At 38.7% G+C, this 22710-nt stretch overlaps 3 protein-coding genes across 3 annotated transcripts; 1 reads left to right on the forward strand and 2 right to left on the reverse strand.

Moving 5' to 3' along the window:
- Window positions 1–188: 188 nt before the first annotated feature.
- On the forward strand, window positions 189–6026 carry LOC122655922 (COBRA-like protein 1). The gene is made up of 6 exons (XM_043850310.1): window positions 189–463; window positions 1622–1701; window positions 2124–2580; window positions 3402–3561; window positions 3696–3976; window positions 5419–6026. Exons 1-6 carry the CDS (start codon window positions 361–363, stop codon window positions 5709–5711), a joined length of 1374 nt encoding a protein of 457 aa, XP_043706245.1. The 5' UTR covers window positions 189–360; the 3' UTR covers window positions 5712–6026.
- Window positions 6027–8423: 2397 nt separating this feature from the next.
- LOC122656224 (COBRA-like protein 4) lies at window positions 8424–12137 on the reverse strand. Its single transcript, XM_043850702.1, has 6 exons — window positions 11796–12137; window positions 11623–11702; window positions 10395–10851; window positions 10101–10248; window positions 9675–9949; window positions 8424–9016 (listed from the first exon to the last, which is right to left on the reverse strand). The coding sequence occupies exons 1-6, from the start codon at window positions 11938–11940 to the stop codon at window positions 8730–8732; spliced, it is 1392 nt and encodes a 463-aa protein (XP_043706637.1). The 5' UTR covers window positions 11941–12137; the 3' UTR covers window positions 8424–8729.
- A 7694-nt stretch (window positions 12138–19831) lies between these two features.
- On the reverse strand, window positions 19832–22656 carry LOC122656225 (peptidyl-prolyl cis-trans isomerase E). The gene is made up of 4 exons (XM_043850703.1): window positions 22626–22656; window positions 21627–21724; window positions 21267–21530; window positions 19832–20246 (listed from the first exon to the last, which is right to left on the reverse strand). Exons 2-4 carry the CDS (start codon window positions 21664–21666, stop codon window positions 20029–20031), a joined length of 522 nt encoding a protein of 173 aa, XP_043706638.1. The 5' UTR covers window positions 21667–21724; window positions 22626–22656; the 3' UTR covers window positions 19832–20028.
- Between the last annotated feature and the right edge of the window lie 54 nt (window positions 22657–22710).

The following is a 22710-nucleotide window of genomic DNA, read 5'->3' on the forward strand; positions in this document are numbered from 1 at the left end:
GTTAAGTCTTGTAAATATACATAATCCAAGGGGCAACGTGCAAATAATATATTATAATTACTTAATGCGAAATTAAGACGAAGCTGTTCTTGGACTTATTGTTGTAGTAATTTACAGCATTGTAGTAGCGAACTGTCCAAAGTTCAAACTAAAATATGTTTTAAAAAAGAAAAAATAAAAATAAAAATAAATGTCAGTAGTGGTCTTAAAGCTCGGTTGGATCTTAAGCTCACCTGCTATTGTGAGAAACCAGAAAAGTCCAGCAGCTCTTCTTTCTCTTCCCTTCCAGCTGGTAGCAAGCAGATCTTGACGCTCAATCAGAAGGCAATCAACAAACACAGAGGAAAATCTGTGATCGTAATGGGGTTTCTCTTCCCCTACGGGAACAGATCCATCTCCAAGCTCTTCAACTTTCCCATTTTGGTTCTGCTTTTGCTTTCCTGCTTCATCTTTAGTTCTACAGGTTCGTACATCCTACTCGACTTCATTTCTTTTTGTTTGTTTTTAATTTTTTGTTTCTTTCCTCACTCCAAGTTTCGATTTTGGAGTTGACTCTCTTTCAAGGTTTTAGTATGTTGTGTGTGATTGACTGAAAATTTAGAACTGAATAAATGGGTTCATGTTGGTAATCTAAAAAAAATATCTTTTTGCTCGGGTGATTATGTACATTCTACTGTGTTTTCTTGGATTTCAAATGGTTTTAGAAATGGGTAATGACGAGATACAGTTGATAATCAGATTTCTTATCTGTTCAGTAATTTGACGTTTGAATTATTTTGAATGCATCTGAGTTGCATGCATTCCAGATTTGCTTCAAAACTTGTCTCCCACGATCATATTTTTGTGCCCTTTATCCCCTTAGCCTTTTTGGGCTTCAACGGCGAGGACTGTACTGGAGATTTAGCCCTTTTCCTTAGCAGAACTGCGTTGACCTGGTACTGGAATTAAGACACAGGGGTTTTAGGGGGGGGGGTGTGGAATTCCCCTTTTTGCTCTGTTATGGACTAATATTCAGTCATGAATCATGATTATGAACTAATCTTTAATTTCTATTTCCCTGAAATTTAGAAGGTTTTGCATCTATTTTTCATTCCTGAGAACTAGTTTCCTGAAATTGGTGGGGACATTTTTTTCTCTCTCATGTAGGTGATAATGAAATACGGAAGGGAAAATATGTAATGAATTGTTTTCTTCCTCTGTTTACAAACTCGGCGTCTGATCTGATAAAACCACCTTTATTGCATCCCATTTTGACTGTTGGATTTATGTCACTTAACTCCCAATACCTTACCATGTATCAGTATTGATCCATTGTGCAAACAACCATAGCCCAGAATTGGGCCACCCTGCTGTGTCCCTTTGCAAATCAGGACTCTTATGTGGAGGAGTCCATAATGTCTGTTTCCAGAGGAGGGTGAATTAATATATACAGCTATTACAGATTTGGGCACATGGGTTTCATAAATTTTAGAAAAGATGAGGATTTATCTTATGGTTATCGATTTGAGGTCCTACTCCTTTTAAGAAGCTCTTGACATTTTCAAAAATATAAAAATGACCTTATGTAATGATTGTAATTTCTTCACACTGAAAATCTAACTTTTATTCTTGTGTTTTTCAGAAGCCTATGATCCTCTTGATCCCAATGGAAATATCACGATCAAATGGGATATTATAAGTTGGACTGCTGATGGCTATGTTGTAAGCATCTAAGACCTTATATTGTAATCATATAGTAGGGGAGATTAGAGGCTAGGCCATAGCTATAGATGCCCTATTCACAGCAGGTCACAAACTCTCTCTCTGTTGTTGTCATTTAGTACATTTTTCTTTTCCTAAATGAGGTCCTATCTTTTCTTTCATCCCTTCTTATTCTCTCAAATGAAGCCAGTCTATTCATTCAATAAATTTTGTATGTCAAATGAAATTAATGTTGTCATTCAAATCTCCTGAGATGGTTATGTACTAAATTTGGTTTAAAAGTATTTTTCTGGAAAAATGGGAGTTTACCATTGACAAGGATCTGTAGAAGTCAAATCACGATTTATCTGGTATGTGGGAATTATTTTTCATTTCTTTCTTTCATAGTTCAATTAATCAACCTTCTTATTGGAACTGTGCAGGCTGTTGTTACAATGTACAATTTCCAACAATATCGTCACATTCAAGCGCCTGGATGGCAACTGGGATGGGTATGGGCAAAGAAGGAGGTAATTTGGAGTGCAATGGGAGGCCAGGCCACAGAACAAGGGGACTGTTCGAAGTTCAAAGCGAATCTCCCACATTGCTGTAAGAAGGATCCAACAATTGTAGATTTATTGCCAGGAACTCCTTACAACCAACAGATTGCAAATTGCTGCAAAGGAGGAGTAATCAATTCATGGGCCCAGGATCCTGCCAATGCATTGAGCTCGTTCCAGCTTAGTGTTGGTCAAGCAGGAACGACCAACAAGACCGTTAGAGTGCCAAAGAACTTCACACTTAATGCACCAGGGCCTGGGTATACATGTGGTCCTGCAAAGATTGTTAAACCTACTAGATTTGTATCATCAGATCAAAGGAGAGTCACTCAAGCAATGAGTAAGTTAGTTATTGGAAATTTTCGTTAATTCCCTTCACAGTAGTCTAATTAGAATATTCAATATTGTTTTCTTAGGTAATTCTAGATACATATCTTTTGGTTGTCAGCTAAGCTTGTGCTTCTCAAGTTCTCGTCTTTTTGAGACAAGGTTAAAAAGAGTTGTAGTAATTCTATATAAAGAACTAAGGTTTTTTTTTTTTTTTTTTTTGCATAAGCTTCTGGGTCAAAATATGTATAACATAATGTGTGCATAATCCCCCCCCCCCCCTGGTGGGAAGGAGGAATCCAGAAACATAATGTAGTAGTTGTTCTACAAGCTGAGTCCACAAGTTTCTGAATGGTGCCCTTATCTTTTTCCCCATTATTCCTTTTTCGTATCAAACAAATATTGAAAAGGGACTTGCCCATAATTCCTTTCCTTACCAAAACAATATTGAAAAGGTATTTGCTTCTCACTCTTACCTGCTTGATCTTGAGTTAGCTACTTCTCAGTATAAATGCCAAATCCTTGGGTATGAGAGACTTCACTTCTTCAGTCCTATGTGGACAGTTCAGAGATCAAATGAACTGCAGCATGATCTAATATGCAGTTGTTTCTTTCTGCCATTGTGGGTCTATCTTCTTTTTTCTTTTTTTTTGGTGTCTTTGCTTATTTTTTTCCTTACAAAATTTTGATCGTTCAAAGATTCTTGCTATTGGTTTTATAACTGATCTAGGGGTAAAATGAATGCAAATCAGTTGGTTTTCTAGTATTAAAAGTAAAATCTGGTACAAGAACAGCAAAGTTCCAGGCTTACCTTTTGTTTCTTCCTTATGACAGTGACTTGGAATGTTACCTGCACATATTCTCAGTTCCTGTCTCAAAAGACTCCCACTTGCTGTGTCTCTCTTTCTTCCTTCTATAACGAAACAATAGTGCCCTGCCCCACATGCACCTGTGGCTGCATGAACAATATAACTCAACCAGGGAGTTGTGTAGAGTAAGTTCTGGCACAAATCATTCTTCTGCTACTCTGCCATCTTTATTGTTCTTCTATCAAATTAACTTTTGGATTTTGGAAATGATGTAATGAATTTTTGTTTGCTTCTTTTCCTTTGTCTGGTCTGGTTACAGGGGAAATTCGCCATATTTAGCTTCAGCTATTGCAGCTCTAGGAAAAAATAGCTATACTCCTCTGGTCCAATGCACTAACCATATGTGCCCGATTCGGGTTCACTGGCATGTTAAGCTTAATTACAAGCAGTATTGGCGAGTGAAGGTAACAATTACGAATTTCAATTACAGGATGAACTACACACAGTGGAACTTAGTCGTACAACACCCAAATTTCGACAATCTCACTGAGATTTTCAGCTTTAAGTATAAATCACTGACTCCTTATGGTGATGGCATAAGTAAGTTACATTCTTAATTGCATTTTGTTCCAATTATATTTTATGTGTTTTAGTGGTTTTTTTTGTCCTGGATAGCTAATTACTTTCAAGGAAATGTTAGAAGGAATGTACAAGTGAAAGACAAAAATAAATAAATAATATAAAACTGCGATAAGGGTGAGGCATTCTGAACTGATTAGTGAGGAATGAAGGTCCCAGATGAACTATGAATATCTTCTCTCTTTTAGTCTGGCAAGCTCATCCCCCTAAGAGTTAGCCGATGTTGGTCTCCAGTTGAACGTGATGTTTATGGGGAAACAAGGAATCATAACTCCCTTACAAGTTTGATATCTTTGAAGGACCTATAGAGCATGATGTCGATTATTAAATCACTATTTTTGTGCCCCCTCCACAATGTGTGCATCTCTGAGCATAGGGCCCACCCAGAGAGGATTAGTTTCAGTGTGGAGTTACCAATCCCTTTGGGATTGATTATGTCCATAACTGTATCAATTTCCAGAACCAACTTTAAACACTGTTCAAATTTTGAGTTTGATGGTATTTCCAGAGGAGGGGGCCAAGAAGTAATACTGTGTCAGTCGCAGATAAACTATCTTATGCCAAATCTTATATGTTTGGATCGATTGCAATATGTTAAAACAAGGGGCCTGTGGATTCCCTATGTGCTATTCTGATGGAGTGAGGTCAATGATCTTTCAAAGTGGATACATCCAGGAAGACCTGTTCCCACTCCTCTCTGGTGCTCTGCGGGCTGGCAGCAGCAGCACTAGTCTAAATGGGGTCTTCCCTCTCTAGGTGAAAGAGCCACGTACAATGGCCAGATGAAGTTTATGCCATTCAGGAAAGCCCACACCGTTGATGCCGACAAGACCCATGACCCATAGTGTGGAGCCAAATTCCCTTTAAAAATTGGCAATTGGAGCAGAAGTAATTGACTGATTCTCCATTTGCCATGCATATGTAGAAAACATGTGGGTGTACAACCCAATTAATGTGTTTTCTTTTATCATGTTGCATGTGGGTGTACAACCCAATTTCTGTGCTACCCCCAGCTCAAAGTCCATCATTTTTGGAGGTATCAGTATCCTCCATACAGGAGGTTCCCGACCATCTAGAAATTGGCAGTCCGGCTTTTCTGGTACAGGGACTTTTTCTCAACTATCGATTGTTTTCTGGCTGTCCAAAAGAAACATAATTCATCTAGAATCATTTTTGTTTTTGACATTCATAATTGTTGAGCTCTTTGGCAAGGCTCATTAAATTGGATGATATGAGTTGATTGTTACTTGTGCTGCATAAAGAATAAATGACAGGCCATGTAAGGGGTTTGATCTTTTGTCACTCCCCAAAAAAAAAAAAATCCCCAGCTATCTACTTTGTTTCTGAACACTTTGGAATGCTGTTAGTGCCATAATCTGGAATTTCTTGATTCTGTGTTGCAGATGACACTGCCATGCTATGGGGGATTAAATTCTACAATGATTTGCTTATGCAAGCTGGCCCTTTAGGGAATGTACAGTCAGAGATACTTTTGCAGAAGGACTCATCAACTTTCACTTTTGATAAGGGATGGGCTTTCCCTCGGCGTATTTATTTCAATGGTGATAACTGTGTCATGCCACCACCAGATGCCTATCCATTGCTACCAAATGCCAGCAGCCGTCCAATTATCTCCTTGCTTTGTTCTATCACTGCTTTGCTGGCATCTTTGGTGTTCTTATTTTCGTATGCCTAGTGAACGATACCAGGATCATACTGCAGAATATGGTTTCGTCCGAATTACAAACTGGAGCTGATCATCTGAAGCCTGTTGCATTAAATGAGGAATTCTGGGAGCTTTAGATGACAAAGCGGGTTCAGGTGAAATGCAATTGTGAGAACAAAATTTCATTCTGTATTTTGTATTGGCCAGTTGATTTCGCTGTCATTTTTGTGTACTTTCGCCATTGTATTGTATTTTTTTATATACAGTTAATCATATTGTTTGTAAGCAATCCACGTCAAATTGTTCTTCCCATTGTAATGGGAACCATTCACAGGGACAACATTGGTAATATATGGTTTTGAACTTAGTATTATTCCCATACCTCATTTTTATGTTTTTTGTGTGATCTACATTTATCTGATTATAGTTGCATTTAATGAGTCAGAAATGAGAAACTATGTCCTTGCACAAAACCAGTTCTCACCCTTATTTGAATCCAGTTTTGGTTAATGTGAGATAATCCTGCAACCATGGGATTTGAGGTCTAATGCATTGACAAATTGAGTTACAATTGTCTGAGTCAATACGTACTTGCGAATGTGTACATAATAATGCTTATGCTAATATTTGGTCTTTACTAGTGTCTGGATCACATCCCATTTCCTTTGTGTGTTTGTGTGTGCATGTGTGAAAATTTGACATCTCTCTCAGTGGTGTTCTTTTCTCAGTTATATATTTCTCTTTGTTTTTTTTTTTTTTTGTGTGTGTGTTGGGGGGAGGGGGGAACGTACAGAACTGGAATGAACTACACGCTGGCCCCTATTAAGAGAAACTGGTCCATATCAATAGAAACCATGAATCAAATAATGTATGTGAATCCTTCTGTTAGTAACTTCGTCATCTTGAGCATACCCCAAACCCCTGATTGTACATTGCCAGTCAATCCAATGAATCCATGGACTTTTCTTGCTGCTGGGTTACATCTTAGGTGTTGCCTATAATTATCCAAAAAACAGACTAATGTGAGGATCTTAATCATCCTAATTCGAAATAGTTGTTAAATCGTGGATTACCTCTGTGCATTGATTTTCTCTCTTATTTCGTCATTCCTAGTTGTGCTAGGAATTATGCGTTGTAGTAGTATTCTTAGGTTCTGGTTTCCTAGTCTGAATAGGAACCTTTCTATTGTAATCTTAACTCTATAAATACAATGGAAGGATGGGAGTCTAGCTACCAATAGCTAGTCTCTTTGGTAATTGCTTTGTTCTTCTCTTCTCTTTCTTATTCTCTCGTGGTTATTGGTTTCTAAATCTGATATTGTAACAATAGGAAGCTAGTTTCTGGAGAGAGAATGAGATTAATGTTATGGAGGAAAATTCTATTTGGTTGAGTGAGTGCACAGGCAGTCTAATTTTGGGAATGTCCCATCAAAGAAGTGGCTCACCAAATGTTCTGGACCCAATGATTCAAAGCACACATGCTAATAATATGTAAGAGATGGAACTGGTCCTTAAAATGGGCATCAGTTTAATCATGTATTTTTGTGTGTATTTGCACTGCATGTGGGTGTGTGGACCTGCAAGAGTCCAATGGGGGCTAGTCCATTCATATTTGAGAAGCAGAAGTTTCTTACTTGAATGATAAAAGAATAAAAGGAAAAAGAATCAAAGTACATTTCGGTTGTTAGAAAGATGACCAATCCTGACTGTTCAAATTTCAAGAGGATCTCGAATTTGTAGACTATCAATATCCAAAATGTACAGAAACAGAGAGCACTATCAATATATGTGAACATTTCTGAGAGGCCTGGGTCATCCGGTCATGTTTCTGCCTGCTCTTGCATAAGAAACAAAGATTACTAATATAGTACAGTGCCATATGGGTATGGCTAGCCTTTGAAATTTTTTGGAGTCATCCATCATTGGGTCTGTATTTCAGACAAAGTTGTCTCAAAACTGAAACCTCCTTCCTCTCCACTCTTTATGATGCAGTTGACTTATCGAGATTGGACTGGCATGACCCGATCTGGAAACCCAGACAAAGGCAAATCAGAATCTTTCTAGGCTTTTGGACTTTTGGTATAATAAGAATTTATGGAGGGTTTATTTGTTTCTCAGGGTTACTTTTATTTTTCCTCTGTTTCTTCTCCTTAATATTTCTTCTTCAAATCTAGGCTCCCCTGTTTTGGGCTAGATTTCAACATCCTTAATCTTGTCATACCTAACAGATTTGTAGTTTGTTTGCTTCCATATTTGGTAGATTAGTTTCTGTTGACATTCTCTGTTATATCTTAGCTTTAATTCTCTGTTTACTTAGCTATTTATTTACAGAAAGAAGACCTATTCTGTTTTCTGAAAAATTTGCAATGCAGCCATCGATTCTTCCATGGTTCTTTTGGAATTCTATTTTCTGGTTTGGAATCAATTTCTAAGCTTGGAAGATCCTAGTGGTGAATCCCTATCCTTCCAATCAGTTTGAATTTTAGGAAGTTCCAGCTTCCCTCATGGAACTGGTTTACCACCACAGTTTCAAAAATCGGGAATCGGGTCGGTGAATCGGCCGTGATCATCCCTATTCAGGCCTATTCCGATCCAATCTCTGATTCGATGTTTTGAGATGCTGTTTACCGTCCTTAACTGTTCACTCGTGAGATTGAAAGAGAACTGTTTCCTTATTTACAAATCAGGACGGATTCTGCCTATAGCCCCTCCTTTCCTGAGGTTATTTCTGCCTTACCCAATATTCTTGGAAATTTCAAATCCATCCTTTCTCGTTAAATGTAATTACTTTTACGTCTCAGATTTTGTTCTCTCTCTTCCAAAAGGATTCTAAACTGTTACACAATATTTACAGAATTACTACTGCTTCCTTATAATTGGATTTTATTGCTTTGATTGGCCCATAATGACCTGTACATGAGGTTCCATTACTTTAGATGGTTATCAAAGAAATTTTGATGCTATATGTACCTGCACCTCCAATCAAAACGGGGTTTGCTCTTCCTTCCTTCAAAACTTTCAGGGAACTCCTTTTCCATCTGTACAATCTCTACCACCGGACAGTCATCAATAGGAAGAGCAGAGAAGCCACCAGTTTTGGGAATGAAGAGAGATTTGCAAGGGCAGAATTCGGAAGGAACGGGTATGCATCAGGCTGCGGTAGCATGCATTCATCACCATTAAAATAGACTTTCCGCGGAAATGCCCATCCTTGCTTGAAGGTGAATGTGATTGGATCCTTCTCAAGGAGTACCTCTGATTGTACATTTCCTAATTGCCCAGCCTCCATCAGTAGGTCGTTATAGTACTTCATGCCATAAAACATACCAGTGTCATCTGCATTTATAATTACAGAGATGTTTTTTAGGGTGGTCTCCAGAAAAAGGCACAGAAAAAAAGCAGAAATTTTTTTCTTTGAATCAATGTAAAAGGAAAAATGGTCACTTTGACTGTTTTGAAAAAGTAGCAGTTGTAGCCTTTTCTAGCCATGAAATTACAAGTTTACAACAATTGTTGGTGAGGGTCCTTGGATGTAGCAGCTACCCGAAAGTGGGTTTCTGTGGTTAATTAAGTCTTGGGGATCAGTAGTTAGTTAGTTACCTTGATTCATTAAATGGTCCTTACACTTTCATGATCAGACTCAATTATGCTTTAGCACTCAAAAAGTTCATTCTTTTCTTTGAGTGCTAATTCCCACCTTGTCCAGGTTAGACTCTTTCGACTATGCCTAGTGTTGCTTGCTAATGCATAAGCAGATTAATTTAGTGATATGGTGCATGAACAAATAAGATTGCAAATTATAGGCATTTGGAAGATGAGGGGAAAGCTGAAGACCTAAGTTTGAAGTGGGCAGGACACACTCTGTTTAGGGGGGAGGGGGGGGGGGGCATTATATGAAGTAGTAGAATAACGGATCAGGATTTGTTTAGCAGTTGGCATAAGACTTGGTTGAGTTTAGAGGGTAAAAATGCATTTGAAATTCTGTTGTACTTACTTATAGATTGGTAGGGGACAAGAGGCTTATAGTCGAAACTGAAGACTTGAGTGACATTATTGAGATTTGGGTGCTGCATGACAAGCGTCCACTGTGTGTAGTTCATCCGGTAATTAAAATTGGTGATAGCGATCTTCACACGCCAGTATGCCTTGTAGTTGAGCTTTACATGCCAGTGCACTCTGATCGGACACATATGGTGTGTGCACTGCAGTAGTGGTGTATTATCCTTCCTTGTGGTGTTGATTTCCCTCAGCACCTTTGGATCACTACTTCTGTTACATACACCGTTCACAAACATAAAGGGTTTAGAACCTTATACATGAACACACTAAATGTTTACTGAAAAATTAGCATGATAATTACTATGAATTCTATTCTGTTCTAGTACATGTTATGTTTTGGGGTGTTGAGTTGGAGGATTACTGGATACAGTTCTTCTTGTTTTGGCATCCACAAGCACAGGTGGGACATGGAGTTATGGTGTCATTGTAGAAGGATGAGAACGAGACACAACAATTTGGGTTCTTCCGGGCTAGGATCTGTGAATAAGTGCACGTCACGTTCCATGTCACTGCAGGAAAGAGATTTCATTGCATTCATTTAAAAGCTTCTACTAGTAAGACAGATGCTTAAAAGAAAATTTGATTTCTCATCTGTTATTATTTCAAGTGAGAGTAAGAAACAGAGAAAAATTGAATAACTTAAGTTTTAACTTACTAAGTGCCTGTGTTTTACGCCGGCGGTCAGCAGTGAGGTAGACAGTGGGTGGCACAATTTTTGCAGGGCCACAAGTGTAGCCCAGTCCTGGACCTAGCAAAGTGAAGCTCTTGGGCAGTTTCACCGTCTTGTTTGAAGTACCGGATTGGCCAACACTGACCTGAAAGGCTGAGATTGCCTGGGAAGGGTCTTGACCCCATGAAGCCATCACTCCCCCTTTGCAGCAATTGCTATATTGTTGATTGTAAGGGACGCCGGGAAGTAAATCAACAACTGTAGGGTTCTTCTTGCAACAATGTGGGACATTCCCCTTGAACTTGGAACAGTCTCCTTGTTCTGTAGTTTGAGCTCCCACCATGGACCATATCACTTCTTTCTTTGCCCAAACCCAGTCCAGGGTCCAGCCAGGGGTCATGATATGCCGGTACATTTGGAAGTTGTTCATTGTCACTGATGCCTGAAAAATCATATTAACACTGTTAGTAGTTCATATTAGCTTGGATAATTGTGGATCTATTGTTGTTAAAACTTTATAATACCTCTGTTTTTCTGCATAGAATGCTTAGAAAACAGGAGGGCTACTGAAATTTTTTTTTTGGGGCTTGTTAATGTCAAATGTCAATGATGGTTGGTGAACTTTGGAAATTCATGACCCTCTGGGTCCATGTTATAAAGGACCTCCACCCATTCAAGGTTTTAAATCTTAGGATCGGAAAATAATCGGTAGCCTGATCCTGGCTGATATTTCCCAGAATTTCATGATAGTGTAGTTTGTTGGTACGCCATATCTGCCAGGAATGGGTCGGGCAAAATTGTATACCTATTTTATTGGTCAAATTTCAACTCAAAATAAGCATCCAATATGGGTGAAATGTGTATCCATAATTGTGAAAATTTACAACAAAAAAAACCCTAACTTAACATTGCATAATGGACATCCATGTCATTTTTGTATTTTTGTATTTAATTTTGAATCATATTTCTTTGTATTGGAACTTGACAAATGAGATGGGTGTGAAATTCTTCATAACATGATGTTGTGATTGATTGCAATGCAAGAACTGATGAACTTTACAGAGTTTACCCAACTTTTTTTAATTTTTAAAAAAATACAAACCCTTTGTTATGTTTAGGTTGGTGTAGTGCTTGAATTTCTGCTAGGAGGCATCTTCAATGTAAGCAATAAAGGGAAAATGATTTATCAAACTATGATGATAATGATACTCACGACATAGCCATCTGCAGTCCAAGACACTATGTCCCATTTGATCGTTATGTTCCCATTGGGATCTAAGGGATCATATGCAGCTAAATTCACAAAAGAAAAACAAATAAGTCAGTGAAAGAGAAGAAGTAAGGAAATCACCAAAGTCTAGAATTGGAAGAACTATAGAACCTTACCTGCAGGAGAAAAGATCATGACAAAGAACAGAGTCACAAGAATGAATCTGAGGAATGCGTGGCATTGAAGCCGGTTCTGAAGATAAGTGGATTCGATGATTGTGGATCTCTCATTACTTGGGTTTACAGGTTCAGTGAATGCCATGAGTTTGAAGCTCGCTAAGAATGTGGAAGAATTTCTTCCTGAAGTTCACTGAGATATTGGGATCTCCAGTGGCAATTCAAGCTCACTGGTGATATCTGAAGATTGTCAAGCTTCAAAGAAAATATCTCTAGATATAAGGAAGAGTGAGAAATTTAATTGAAAAGGATTTCCCAGATAATAGAGATGGCCTACCCACTAGTTTCCATCTCTCTCACATTTATTTTAGTTCCCATGTCCTCAAAAGAGCACAACAGCACAACAGTCATCCTGCCTACAGTGTAGTCTTGCTTAGGACACAATTTTACACCAAACGCCCAGGTTGTTCGAGTAATATGACGATACTGTCCCTACTGTTAAGTATTCTATTTCTCAGAATTAGTCCATTATTTATGATATATGTTGAAGTCAAATGATCCTTAGGCTGCAAAAAAAAAAAAAAAAAGAAGATTGGTTCAATCTCCCCAAGGCATAGTCACTGATTTGAAATATCTGCTCCAACAGGCACATTTGTGCCCAATTAAATTTTTATCTCCTAAAAAGGGAACCTTCTCTTATAATTCTTGTTTCTGGTGATTCTTTCCATGGGTGTATAGAGATAGGGGATATTATGGTCATTTGAGGCTATGTTTGAGACTAGGAGAAGCTTCCCTCAAAAGTCAGAATACTACTACTTACCATCTATCTGTCTATCTATCCTTACATTCCCTCTTGCGATGTATACTTTACCTTAATAATAAGTTTTGGGTGGAATTGAAGTAAGAGTTCTGGGGACAAGTAGTCAGTCCCTTCTGATTATGACTTGTCAACTCTTTTAAGTATTGAGTCCTGGCTGCTCTGCTTTTAGGACTCGGATTGTAAAGAAATATTATTGAGGAGATAAGAAGCCCACAAGGCTTCAGTCTACTGAAGGACAATACTATATAATGTAAGATCTTGGATATGGTAGTAGCTAGGGATTAAAGTCATTATGCTGATAGAGACTGGCCAAACTAATTTCTTAGAGGATGATCACCTCCTTGCCATGTTATCCAAATCATCCCTCTAAATGTTGAAGCATAGTGAACAAGATTCATCTTTTAACGTTTCATTGAAATCTTTCTCCGTGACTAGATAAGATGGGTGGGTGTGGTTTGGTGTTGCTTAGATTGTAGGTTGCAAACTATCTAAAAAAATATCTTGAATGAGCTTGCCAATTTTTTAAGAATTATGGGGTGAAAGATTATTTCGCAATTTAGTTGTGTCATCGGAGTTGAATCTCAAGCCTTGACGAGTAAGAAAACTTTAATGTTTGTGATTAATCTTAACAAGCTAAGTGATTGCAAGTATATCATAGATAATGAAGCAACAAAATGGTCCACAAATGTAGAAATGCAGCAGGCATATCAGGCCATTTGATAGACCTCTTGGCACATCATGGCATCAATAGCTGTGTTTTACTCAGAAACGCTGAAGGAAATGTCAAATAAAGTTTTATAAGACTCTCATGTGATCTCATGGCCAGATCACATAATCAGCTTTAGAATTAGTTCGATCAGCTCGTCAGAGTCAATCCACACTTCTACTGCTTGGTATCGCATCTGCAAGCCTGCTTTGACCCCTGGATTCTACCTCAACCTTGCCTCCTGCCACACCAAAGTCGAATATTCCTGCAAAGATGAACTTATCTTGGTAAAAAAAACCAAAACAGTGATGCCCATCCTGCTTCATTAGTCTAAGGGTCGAGACTCCCTGAACAAACAACCATCGGGGACTTTGTCGCAGGTATAGCCATGGTGTGACACCTTGAAATACAACTTGATTGTGGTGAAGCCAGATGAAATATAAATAGATTGCAAAAACAGTTAAGAACCACCAGAGATCATCACCAGAGAGGTCAGTACAATTAACATCTAATCTATTCATCTTGAACCCAGTAATAGTGCGAAATTTGGGTGGCCAATGCACCATTACTTTCAACATAAATAGGAGCTAAACCACTCCATGAAAACCCGCAAACTTGGAGAAACATACAGGGAAGTGGACCATCCTTTTATTAGGAAGCTTTTGATTGGAGCTCTGTTCAGTTAGAGAGGGCTGATTGATACATAATAAATCTCCTCCTGATGACTTTGATTTCAACTCTATGAGCTAGAAACATACTTAGGAGAAGCTAGAATGTTGGTTATTAGCTTTAGCTGGTAGTTCATCAAGACAAATTTCTAGATGAAAAATAATATTTGTGCAAGTAGTTCAAGTAACAGTTAATGTTTATGAGGCATAGCTGCTACACTCAATTCTATTATGGAAAATTGCAACTTATTATTATATGTTAAACCTATGAAGTCCTCAAATGAAGCGATTTCACTTGAGATTATCATCACCTTGATCCTTAACCTCAAGTCTTCAACAAAACTCTCAACATCACATAATTAGGTTAAACAATAACTTGAGTTCTAAGATGCTTGGGAAGATATTCAACACCCAGAATTTATCTACAGTTGACTTCACGGCACATGATCACCATCACTAAAATATTTTTTTTTTGAAAAAATCAAACATAAAATTTGGGAAAATTACGCGTACACCTCCTATACTTTGTCTAAAGTACTAATAAACCCGAAGTTTTAAAAAATGCACTTGTACACCCCCCTCTATTTTTCAAAATATACAAAACTAATAATCCGTTAGCTAGTAAACATAAAGTGATGACGTGGGTTTTACTTTGGATATGAAATGAATTTTTTACCCTTTCATTCTACCCTTAACAAACCAATTGTCTTCTCCAAACCTCATCATCCCTGTCTCCGTAAAGAGGCAAATTAGCCTTGTTCCTCTTTTGTCTCGGATGATGAGGTTTGGGGAAGACAATTGGTTTGTTAAGGGTAGGGTGTACAATGGGGACCTCCACACTTGGGTTGGGAACAAAGGTATCATCACCACCTGAAACGTAACTGGGACTCTCTTGCCCTAGTTCGCCTCTTCACCAAAGATAGGGTGGTGAGGTTTGGAGAAGACGATCGATTTGTGTCAAGGGTAGGGTGAAATGATAAAAGAGTCATTTCATGTCCAAAGTAAAGTTCATGTCATCACTTAATGTTCACTAGTTAACCGACTGTTAATTTTGTATTTTTTGAAAAATAGCAAGATTATACAAGTACAAGTGCGATTTTTTAAACTTTGGGTTTATTAATACTTTAGACAAAATAAAAGGGGTGTACACATAATTTTCTCTAAAAATTTTGCACATTCTAAGCATATTAGTCAAAGGCAGATAATGCCAGCATCTTTTCTTCTTTGAGTGGACAAGGAAGATAATGCTGTCAAAGGATTGATACTTAACGAAGGTATTCTAAATTTCTAACACCCCATTAAAGGGAAAATATCATCCCCTCTCCTCTAAATTTGCTTAATATTAACCAAGTACCCAAGTTTTAAAAACTGATAACTCCCTCCCTTATTTTATAAAGATTCTATCAATCGTACTCTAATCGTTAAAAACTGCCATTAATTGATGACGTGGATAGATCCAATTTATCTAAAACCCCAGATTACCCTTAATTTATATTAATTTCATTTTTACGCCTCCAAAAGGGGTCTTCTTCTTTTTTTATTTCCGCCATTGACAATTTGCCTAAGACCGTTTTACCCTTCTTCTTTCTTCTTCTTCTTCCTCCACCTCCTCCTCCAACCCCTTCTCCTGCAAACTCCGGCGAGAACAAAAATGGAGTTCCTCCATCTCTTCCTCTCCGCTTCACTAAACCCTAACCGTAGGTACCCCTTTTACCCTCCTTCCTCCTCCTCCTACAATCCCTTTTCTTGCAACCTCCTAACCTAAAATCGCCGATGATCAGAAGGTACTCACTCTCTGCCCTCTGCAACTCCCCACCCCCGCCACTTATCCTTGTCCCTCCCTCACGGCCTCACTCCCACCTCTGTTGTTGTTCATTTAATGCCAGAGGTGACCAAGAAATAACCCATGAATGAAACCATCCGAGACCCTGTTGCGCATATGAAAGACTAAAACAGGGGGTTTCTTTTGTTTTGTAAACAAATATCATCATTGACAAGAGAGGAGTTCTCGTCTTCTTCAAGCTCTGTTCAGTCAAACACCCGTAACGCATCTGAAACAGCTTTATTTTTAGTTCCCGAATTTGCAGGTCACCATGGACCCGCAAGGTCAGGTGGGATGCGAGCACGGAGTTTCAGGGAGGTGGATTGGCAAGTATGGGTTCAGGGAGAGGAGCTGTTTCGGTGAAGTGTGCTGCCGATACCCTTTGGGGTTTCAGGAATCAGCAGCACAGTAATGGGGGTTTCAAGGAGATGTTTCAGGTGGGGTTTGAAGCTAGTAACGGGGTTTCAGAAATCGACAGTGCAATAATGGGAGTTTCAAGGAGGTGTTTCAGGTAGGGGTTTAAGCTAGTAATGAGTGTTTCAGGAAGGGCTTTTAGGTGAGGCATGGTTTTCTGTAGCAGGTCGGTAACTTAAGCTACGTTTGGTAACGGTCTGAAGAATGTTCTTTGTCGTTTTTTTGTTCTTTAAGAATGAAAAAACATGAAATTGTGTTTGGATTGTCGGTTCGTTTTTTTGGTCTTTTAGAACGAACCAGAAGGAATCTTCATTAAAAGACCATTCTTTACAGACCGTCTCAAACACGGTCCGTAAAGAACGAGAACAAATAACGCCAGCAACTATCGAGGAAAACCCGTGATTTCTTGGCGTTTGAGTTTGAAGTTCAAAGGGCTCTCTTGCGATCAACTGTGGACTTCATCTTCGACATCACCTCTCTCATTGGAAGACCCCTGCTGCAACCCTAGCCTGTTCAAATGCCTCTCATTTTATGATGCTCCTCCCTCTCGCTACCGATTGTTCAAATCCCTCTTTCCTCTTTTGTATCTCCTTCAAATAACCTTGGTTTCTCTCAATAAAGCTCTGCAAAATTTCTTTGTTTGATATTTGACAATGGCCAGAAGGGAAAAATCTCTTGGCTCATGAGCGGCGAAGAAGGCTACAGAATGGTGCCCGTGCTCCTGTGTATCTTGCTACTGTTCTTGAATACCTCATAGCAAAGGTGGGTTTCGAATTTCCCCTATTTATCTATTAGGGTTTCTTTCCTATCTATGGGTTAGGGTTTTATTCATAGCAGAGGTGGGTTTCAAATGTCCCCTATTCAATTGGCGGTAAGGAACGATGAAGAATTGAGCAAGTTGCTTGGTGCTGTTACAATAGCCAACGGTGACGTGATGCCTAACATTCATAATCTCTTGTTGTCGAAGAAGACTGGTAACGGTTCGTCAAAGTCCATTGCTGCTAATGACGACAGTTAAATAATCGCTGCTTTTGGTAGAAGATCAATTGAAGTCAGAAGAATGGAAACATGCAGGGAGGAAGTGGTTGCTGTTAGATTCTAATTCTTTGTTATCTTTTAACCCTTTTTAATGATAGAAACTTGTTGTGTAGTGGGTTTTCCTTGTATAAATTCTTGGGTTGTCTTTTTTCTGAGTTCAAGAACGTAGATGAGTTCAGATGGATGTAATATCTTGTGAATTTTGAAATAATTTGGATCATTTTCTATTTTTTGTATTTAGTTTCATTTATATCTTGTTTTCAATTAGAGTAATGGAGGCTGAAATGGTTGCAGTCTTTGGAAAAGAATTTAGGATGGTTCATAAGCAAATTGCTTACCAGTAAAATGGGTTCTGTGATTCACCATTGGGACTGCAAATCTGAACTAAGATCATTCAACTAGCCTTGATACTTAAGGGGTTTATTCTTTAAGGGGGTTTCTTCTCTCATTTTTTCCCTTTCCTGCGAGTCTAAACTTCTTCCTCAGGTGACCTCTGTTTCTTCCTCATGTTTTTCCCTGTTTCTTGCTGCTACTGTGAATCATATTCTGATCTGGGTGATAGTTGTAATCCTACAGTAGTGGGTTGATTTCTCTCTGACCTAGCCCTTGCACCATGAGATCCTTATCAAAGGGCTTCCAAATATGGGATAGTTCCCAGAGTTTCAGATCTGGAAAGCTCACTTTTGTCTGAGTTACAAACTAGCGGCACTAGCCACTATCACTGGTTGTGACTGTACCATGCATCTTCAACTTTGGGAGTTTGTCTTAGGACTGGTGCATAAAATAAAATGTTGGGGTAGTGTGGATTCAATAGGAGTAAGGGTTACAAACCTATTCATGATCTTCCATGAGATGGGTGACCTTGTTTGAGGAGCTGAATCGATTTAAAAGGTTGTTGCCCCTGCTGGTTTGTTTTCTACAATGACCTAAGGTTGGTAAGAGAGAAAATGGGTTGACAAGTATTTTTTGGTCTTAATATAGATGAGGATGGCATTATTATAATTAATATCAAATTGGGAAGAACAGGTTTTACCAAACATCATTTTCGTTTTGAACACGTTCTTGAGACCATTACCAAACGGTCATTTTCAGTCTCAGAACGTCGTTCCAGACGAAGAACGCAAAAGAACGGGCGTTCTTTGTTCAGACCGTTACCAAACGCAACCTTAGAAGTTCTTGTCATTTGGTCTTGAATCAAGACTCTTATACAATTGGTTCAACTTTGCACCTGTGAATTTCTGAAATGTATTTTTGTTCTCAAGAGAAATAGGCCAAAAAAACAGGGTACCACCAGATTGAGATGGAGATTTCTTATTGCCAACAGACCACAGCCCAGATGGGCCACAAAACTGGATCGAAGTAGGTGTCCTTGGAGGGCAATAATCACACAAAGTATGAAGAAAAAACTGCTGGACAGATAATTAATAATTTTAGAAATCAATCTGAAACCATGGAATGAGCTTGATCTGTAGAAGGTGTTTCCAGTTTCTGGTGCAAGTTCTCATGAAACCATCTTTTGGGATCCTTAAATATGAGCTTTCTGTTTGGCCATTAATTGGTTAATATCAAATTTGAGTTTCATTGGCAGGTGGTTAGACCCTCGTATATCACCATCCACGGTGACGGTGGTGGTGGTGTTGGCGGTGGAGGAGGAAGAGGAGGCGGCGGCAATAGTGGTGGCGGTGGTGCTGGCTGTGGAGAAGGAAAGAAATAGGTATTTTAGGTTGAAAATGATGAAAAGGGTAGAATTGAAAATACTGTTTTAATTTTCAAATAATTATGGGTGAGTGGAGGCAAAAAGAGGGGTAATTTTATCTTTACATATATTTTTTTTAACAGCGTTACATACTTAAGGTACGGTTGATAGAATCTTTATAAAGTAGGGGAGGGAGTTGTCATTTTTGAAAACTTGGGTACTGGGTTGATATTAAGCAGACTAAGGGGAGGGGGATGATATTTTCCCATTATATAATTAATATTTAAAAAAAATAAAATTTAATAAGCAGATACACGAGGATCTAATCAATTCTGGTTGCCTGGATTATTTTCATAGCACAGAAATCAGACCATGATCCAAGTCTAAACTTAACTGATTCTATTAAAGTGAGTTTGGATATAAATGTAAATGATTAGAATCTAGTCTGGAACATTTAGTTCAAGACAGACACAGGCCACTTGAACAACATTATTATCTTTCAGCAGCAGTTATCTTCTGAGGAAAGAGAAATACTGATTGCTTCATGCTCATGGTAGAAGTTGGTGAATTCACATCCCATGTCCAGAGATGTACTTGGATTTTCTCCAGGTAACCCAATAGGAGAGAACAGTTAATGAGGGGTTGGTAGGAATGACTGAGTAGTGAATAGTATGGTTGGTGCAATGTCATTATGGTGAAGATCATCCCAACAAACTATACAACTTTCAACAAGCAGGAAACTTCAAATGGTGAGAAACTCTTAACTATACATAACGGCTATAAAAATAAGCTTCAACCAGAAGTTCCGATCACAACAAAGGTTTTAAAGAGAAAGGGGGAGGGGGGAAGGGGGGGGGGGGGGGCAACATTGGTTTCATGTAAAAGCATCCCTTTCACTCACATTCACGAAGAATTGTGCAGTATAAGTCTGCAGAAACATACTCAACTGTTGCTTTAATATACAGTTACATCCACAGCTAGTGTTCTAATTGTAACGGCAGTTAGATGGACAACAAAAATCGTAAATCTGGTAACTGTGTTATTCCACAATTGACTGTTCTCTTCAACATCACTGACTATTCTGTTTCAAAACCTCTGCTTCTGCCATGGCCATGGGATCAGTCTTGGTTTCAGTTGGCTCTTCCGTTTCCCCATCTCTCTCCTCAGCCAGTTTCTTTCTGTGCAACTCCTCTGCAGCTTCCATTGCTTTTCGGTTTTCCGCTTGCAAACGCTGCATTTCCTCTTCTTGTTGCTGACGTTCGAACCATGTATCAGCATCTGCCCAAACTGAAGGAAAAACATAACCCATCAATTATTAGAATCCCAATGCCTTGTTTGAGAAAGAAAACTGAAAACCATATTATGGTTAACATGGATAATGAAGGCTTCAGCAATTTACATAAGAAACCGTATCTCACAGTCAGGAATAGTGTGATACATTTAAAAACTGTAGAAACCAGTGGAATCAAAGCCCTAATTCATTACATAAGCAGGCAAATTATACCCTCGACTCAGAAAAGGAACAGCAATAGCACTTAAAGTGTAAGAAAGAGTAATCAGGATACAACCGGAAAAACCACATTGTTTTTTCTTTATCTTTCTCCCCCTAGAGTAGAAAAGATATTTGAAAGAGGCCACATTATGTTTAGTGAACCCTTACTGAGAGAATGAAAACTCGAGTCTAAAGCACCTCAGAGTATGAGAAAGAGTAACCATGACAGAACCTGAGAAACCATTTGTACTTTCCTTTCTCCCCAACCAAACCCCCCCCCCCCCCAAAAAAAATAAATAAGTAATTAAAGAAGTGTACCACCATTAAGCTGCTTAAGTGTCACTAAATGTAACATATTTAATAGAAATATAGTAGGTGCTAACATATTCAAACATGAGCCATGTAGCAGAGCCCATTTAGTTGGGAAAAGGTTTTTGAGTTTGAGTTTTAAGTTTGGTAACATAATCAAAACCCTAAGATAGAGAGAAGAAGAATCCAATAAACAAAACTAAAGAAACCAAACCCGAAGGAGGGGGTACTGTAAGCAGTGAGATAGGATGGATGAAAGATTTTTTGGAGACAAAATTAGAGAAAGGCAAAACAACCCAAACGTTAGAAAAGCAACACCCAAATTCCACCATAAATGACCAAAGGAGCAATCGATGTCTCTTCCTCTCCCATCTCAGCTAAAACCCATTAAAAGCAAACAGTTGAAAGTAATCCAGTGATCATATAACAGGAAGAAGCTTGAGAACTTAAAAATAAATAGTAAGGCTAGGATTATTGATGTGCAGAAAAAGGGATAATGTACTTACTGGGCTGAGCAGCCCAACCCTGTTCACCACCCTTGATCCTCTCGGGCAAGGCGTAATTGACGGTCAGTACTCTTCCGTAGAGCTCAGCGTTGTCCATGTTGTCCATAGCAGCAGCTGCATCCTCCTTCTCAAGGAAGGTCACGAATCCAAACGATCGATGCTTCTGCGTTGCCTGATCCAATGGCGTCTTCACATCTTTTATATCCCCAAATGGTATGAATGTCGCGTGTAGTATCGCTTCATTCACCTCCTCTGCTAGACCCCCTGCATCATCATCATTGTCATCACGACATTCATGTCTACTACAGATAAACAACTGGATGCGTGAATGAAAAATACCTAAAACCGTTACTGACTTACCTACGTAGAGAGTGTTCTTCTGAACCGGGTGTTGTGCCATAGAGTTCCCGTCGGCCTCTGTACTCTGTAGTCTCTGTTACTCTTTCTGCTGCGCTTGCCTGCATCATGGCGGAAGAGAAAGTTGTTTTAATGGTTGAGCTCATAGTTAAAATGAGAACGGCAGAAAAATGGTGTTCAATACGAACATGTTTTAAACGGAACAGAAAGTGAACAGGACAGTAAAAAATACAGTCAAATATTTCTAAAACGGCAAAAAAAATGAAAATAGACGGTATGAGTTTTAAACGTTTTAATTTGAACAAAAGGGGACCCAAAAAAATGGCAATTAACACACATAAATTGGGGAATAATACCCTAAATGCCTACATCCAAATTTCAAAGCAACTATAACAGCCAAAATAAATACAGAGAGTATCCATATTCAATTCCAAATTCACAAACTATTATATCATTGTATATCATCCAAAATACATCATCCAAAGATCAATAAAAGATCCAAAATACATTATCCAAATACATCATCCAAAATGCATCATCCAAAATGCATCCAAATTGCAACATAAATATAATTACTGATAAAAAGGCAACAACGGGACAGAATGCATACATAATTACAGAAACGTCTCCCTCTTTGGCATTACAACACCCGGGAGGCTAGGAACCGATAAGGAATTTGGGAGTATTGGGACAGAGCTTAATATTTAAGGCATTTACCGTGGATCACAGAGCACTATAGAATATAGTAACACAGTCCAGTAAGTATGTAGTCCATAAGGAGAAAGCGATTTTCAGATAAATCAACTATCACTTCTACAGCCTAATCCGCAAACCCTAATGCCACTTCCCAAATTACCCATATCTTTTTAATGCTTCATTCAATATGGGAGACCGTTCCCTCAAAAACCCTCATCCAGAAGAACAGTCAAATCCACATGGAGCAGACCCATCGAATCCAGCAACTAATAGAGTGATGATGAAAATTTGGGGAAAGGATCTAACCTGTTGTCGCAGGTCACGAAGTTCGCTGCTGCTCGAGAAGTCGGAGTCCAGGTGCTGCTGAATTGCTGCTGTCTCGCCGCCGGCC

Source organism: Telopea speciosissima, chromosome 3 (assembly GCF_018873765.1).
Source record: "Telopea speciosissima isolate NSW1024214 ecotype Mountain lineage chromosome 3, Tspe_v1, whole genome shotgun sequence".
Classification (NCBI taxonomy): Eukaryota; Viridiplantae; Streptophyta; class Magnoliopsida; order Proteales; family Proteaceae; genus Telopea; species Telopea speciosissima.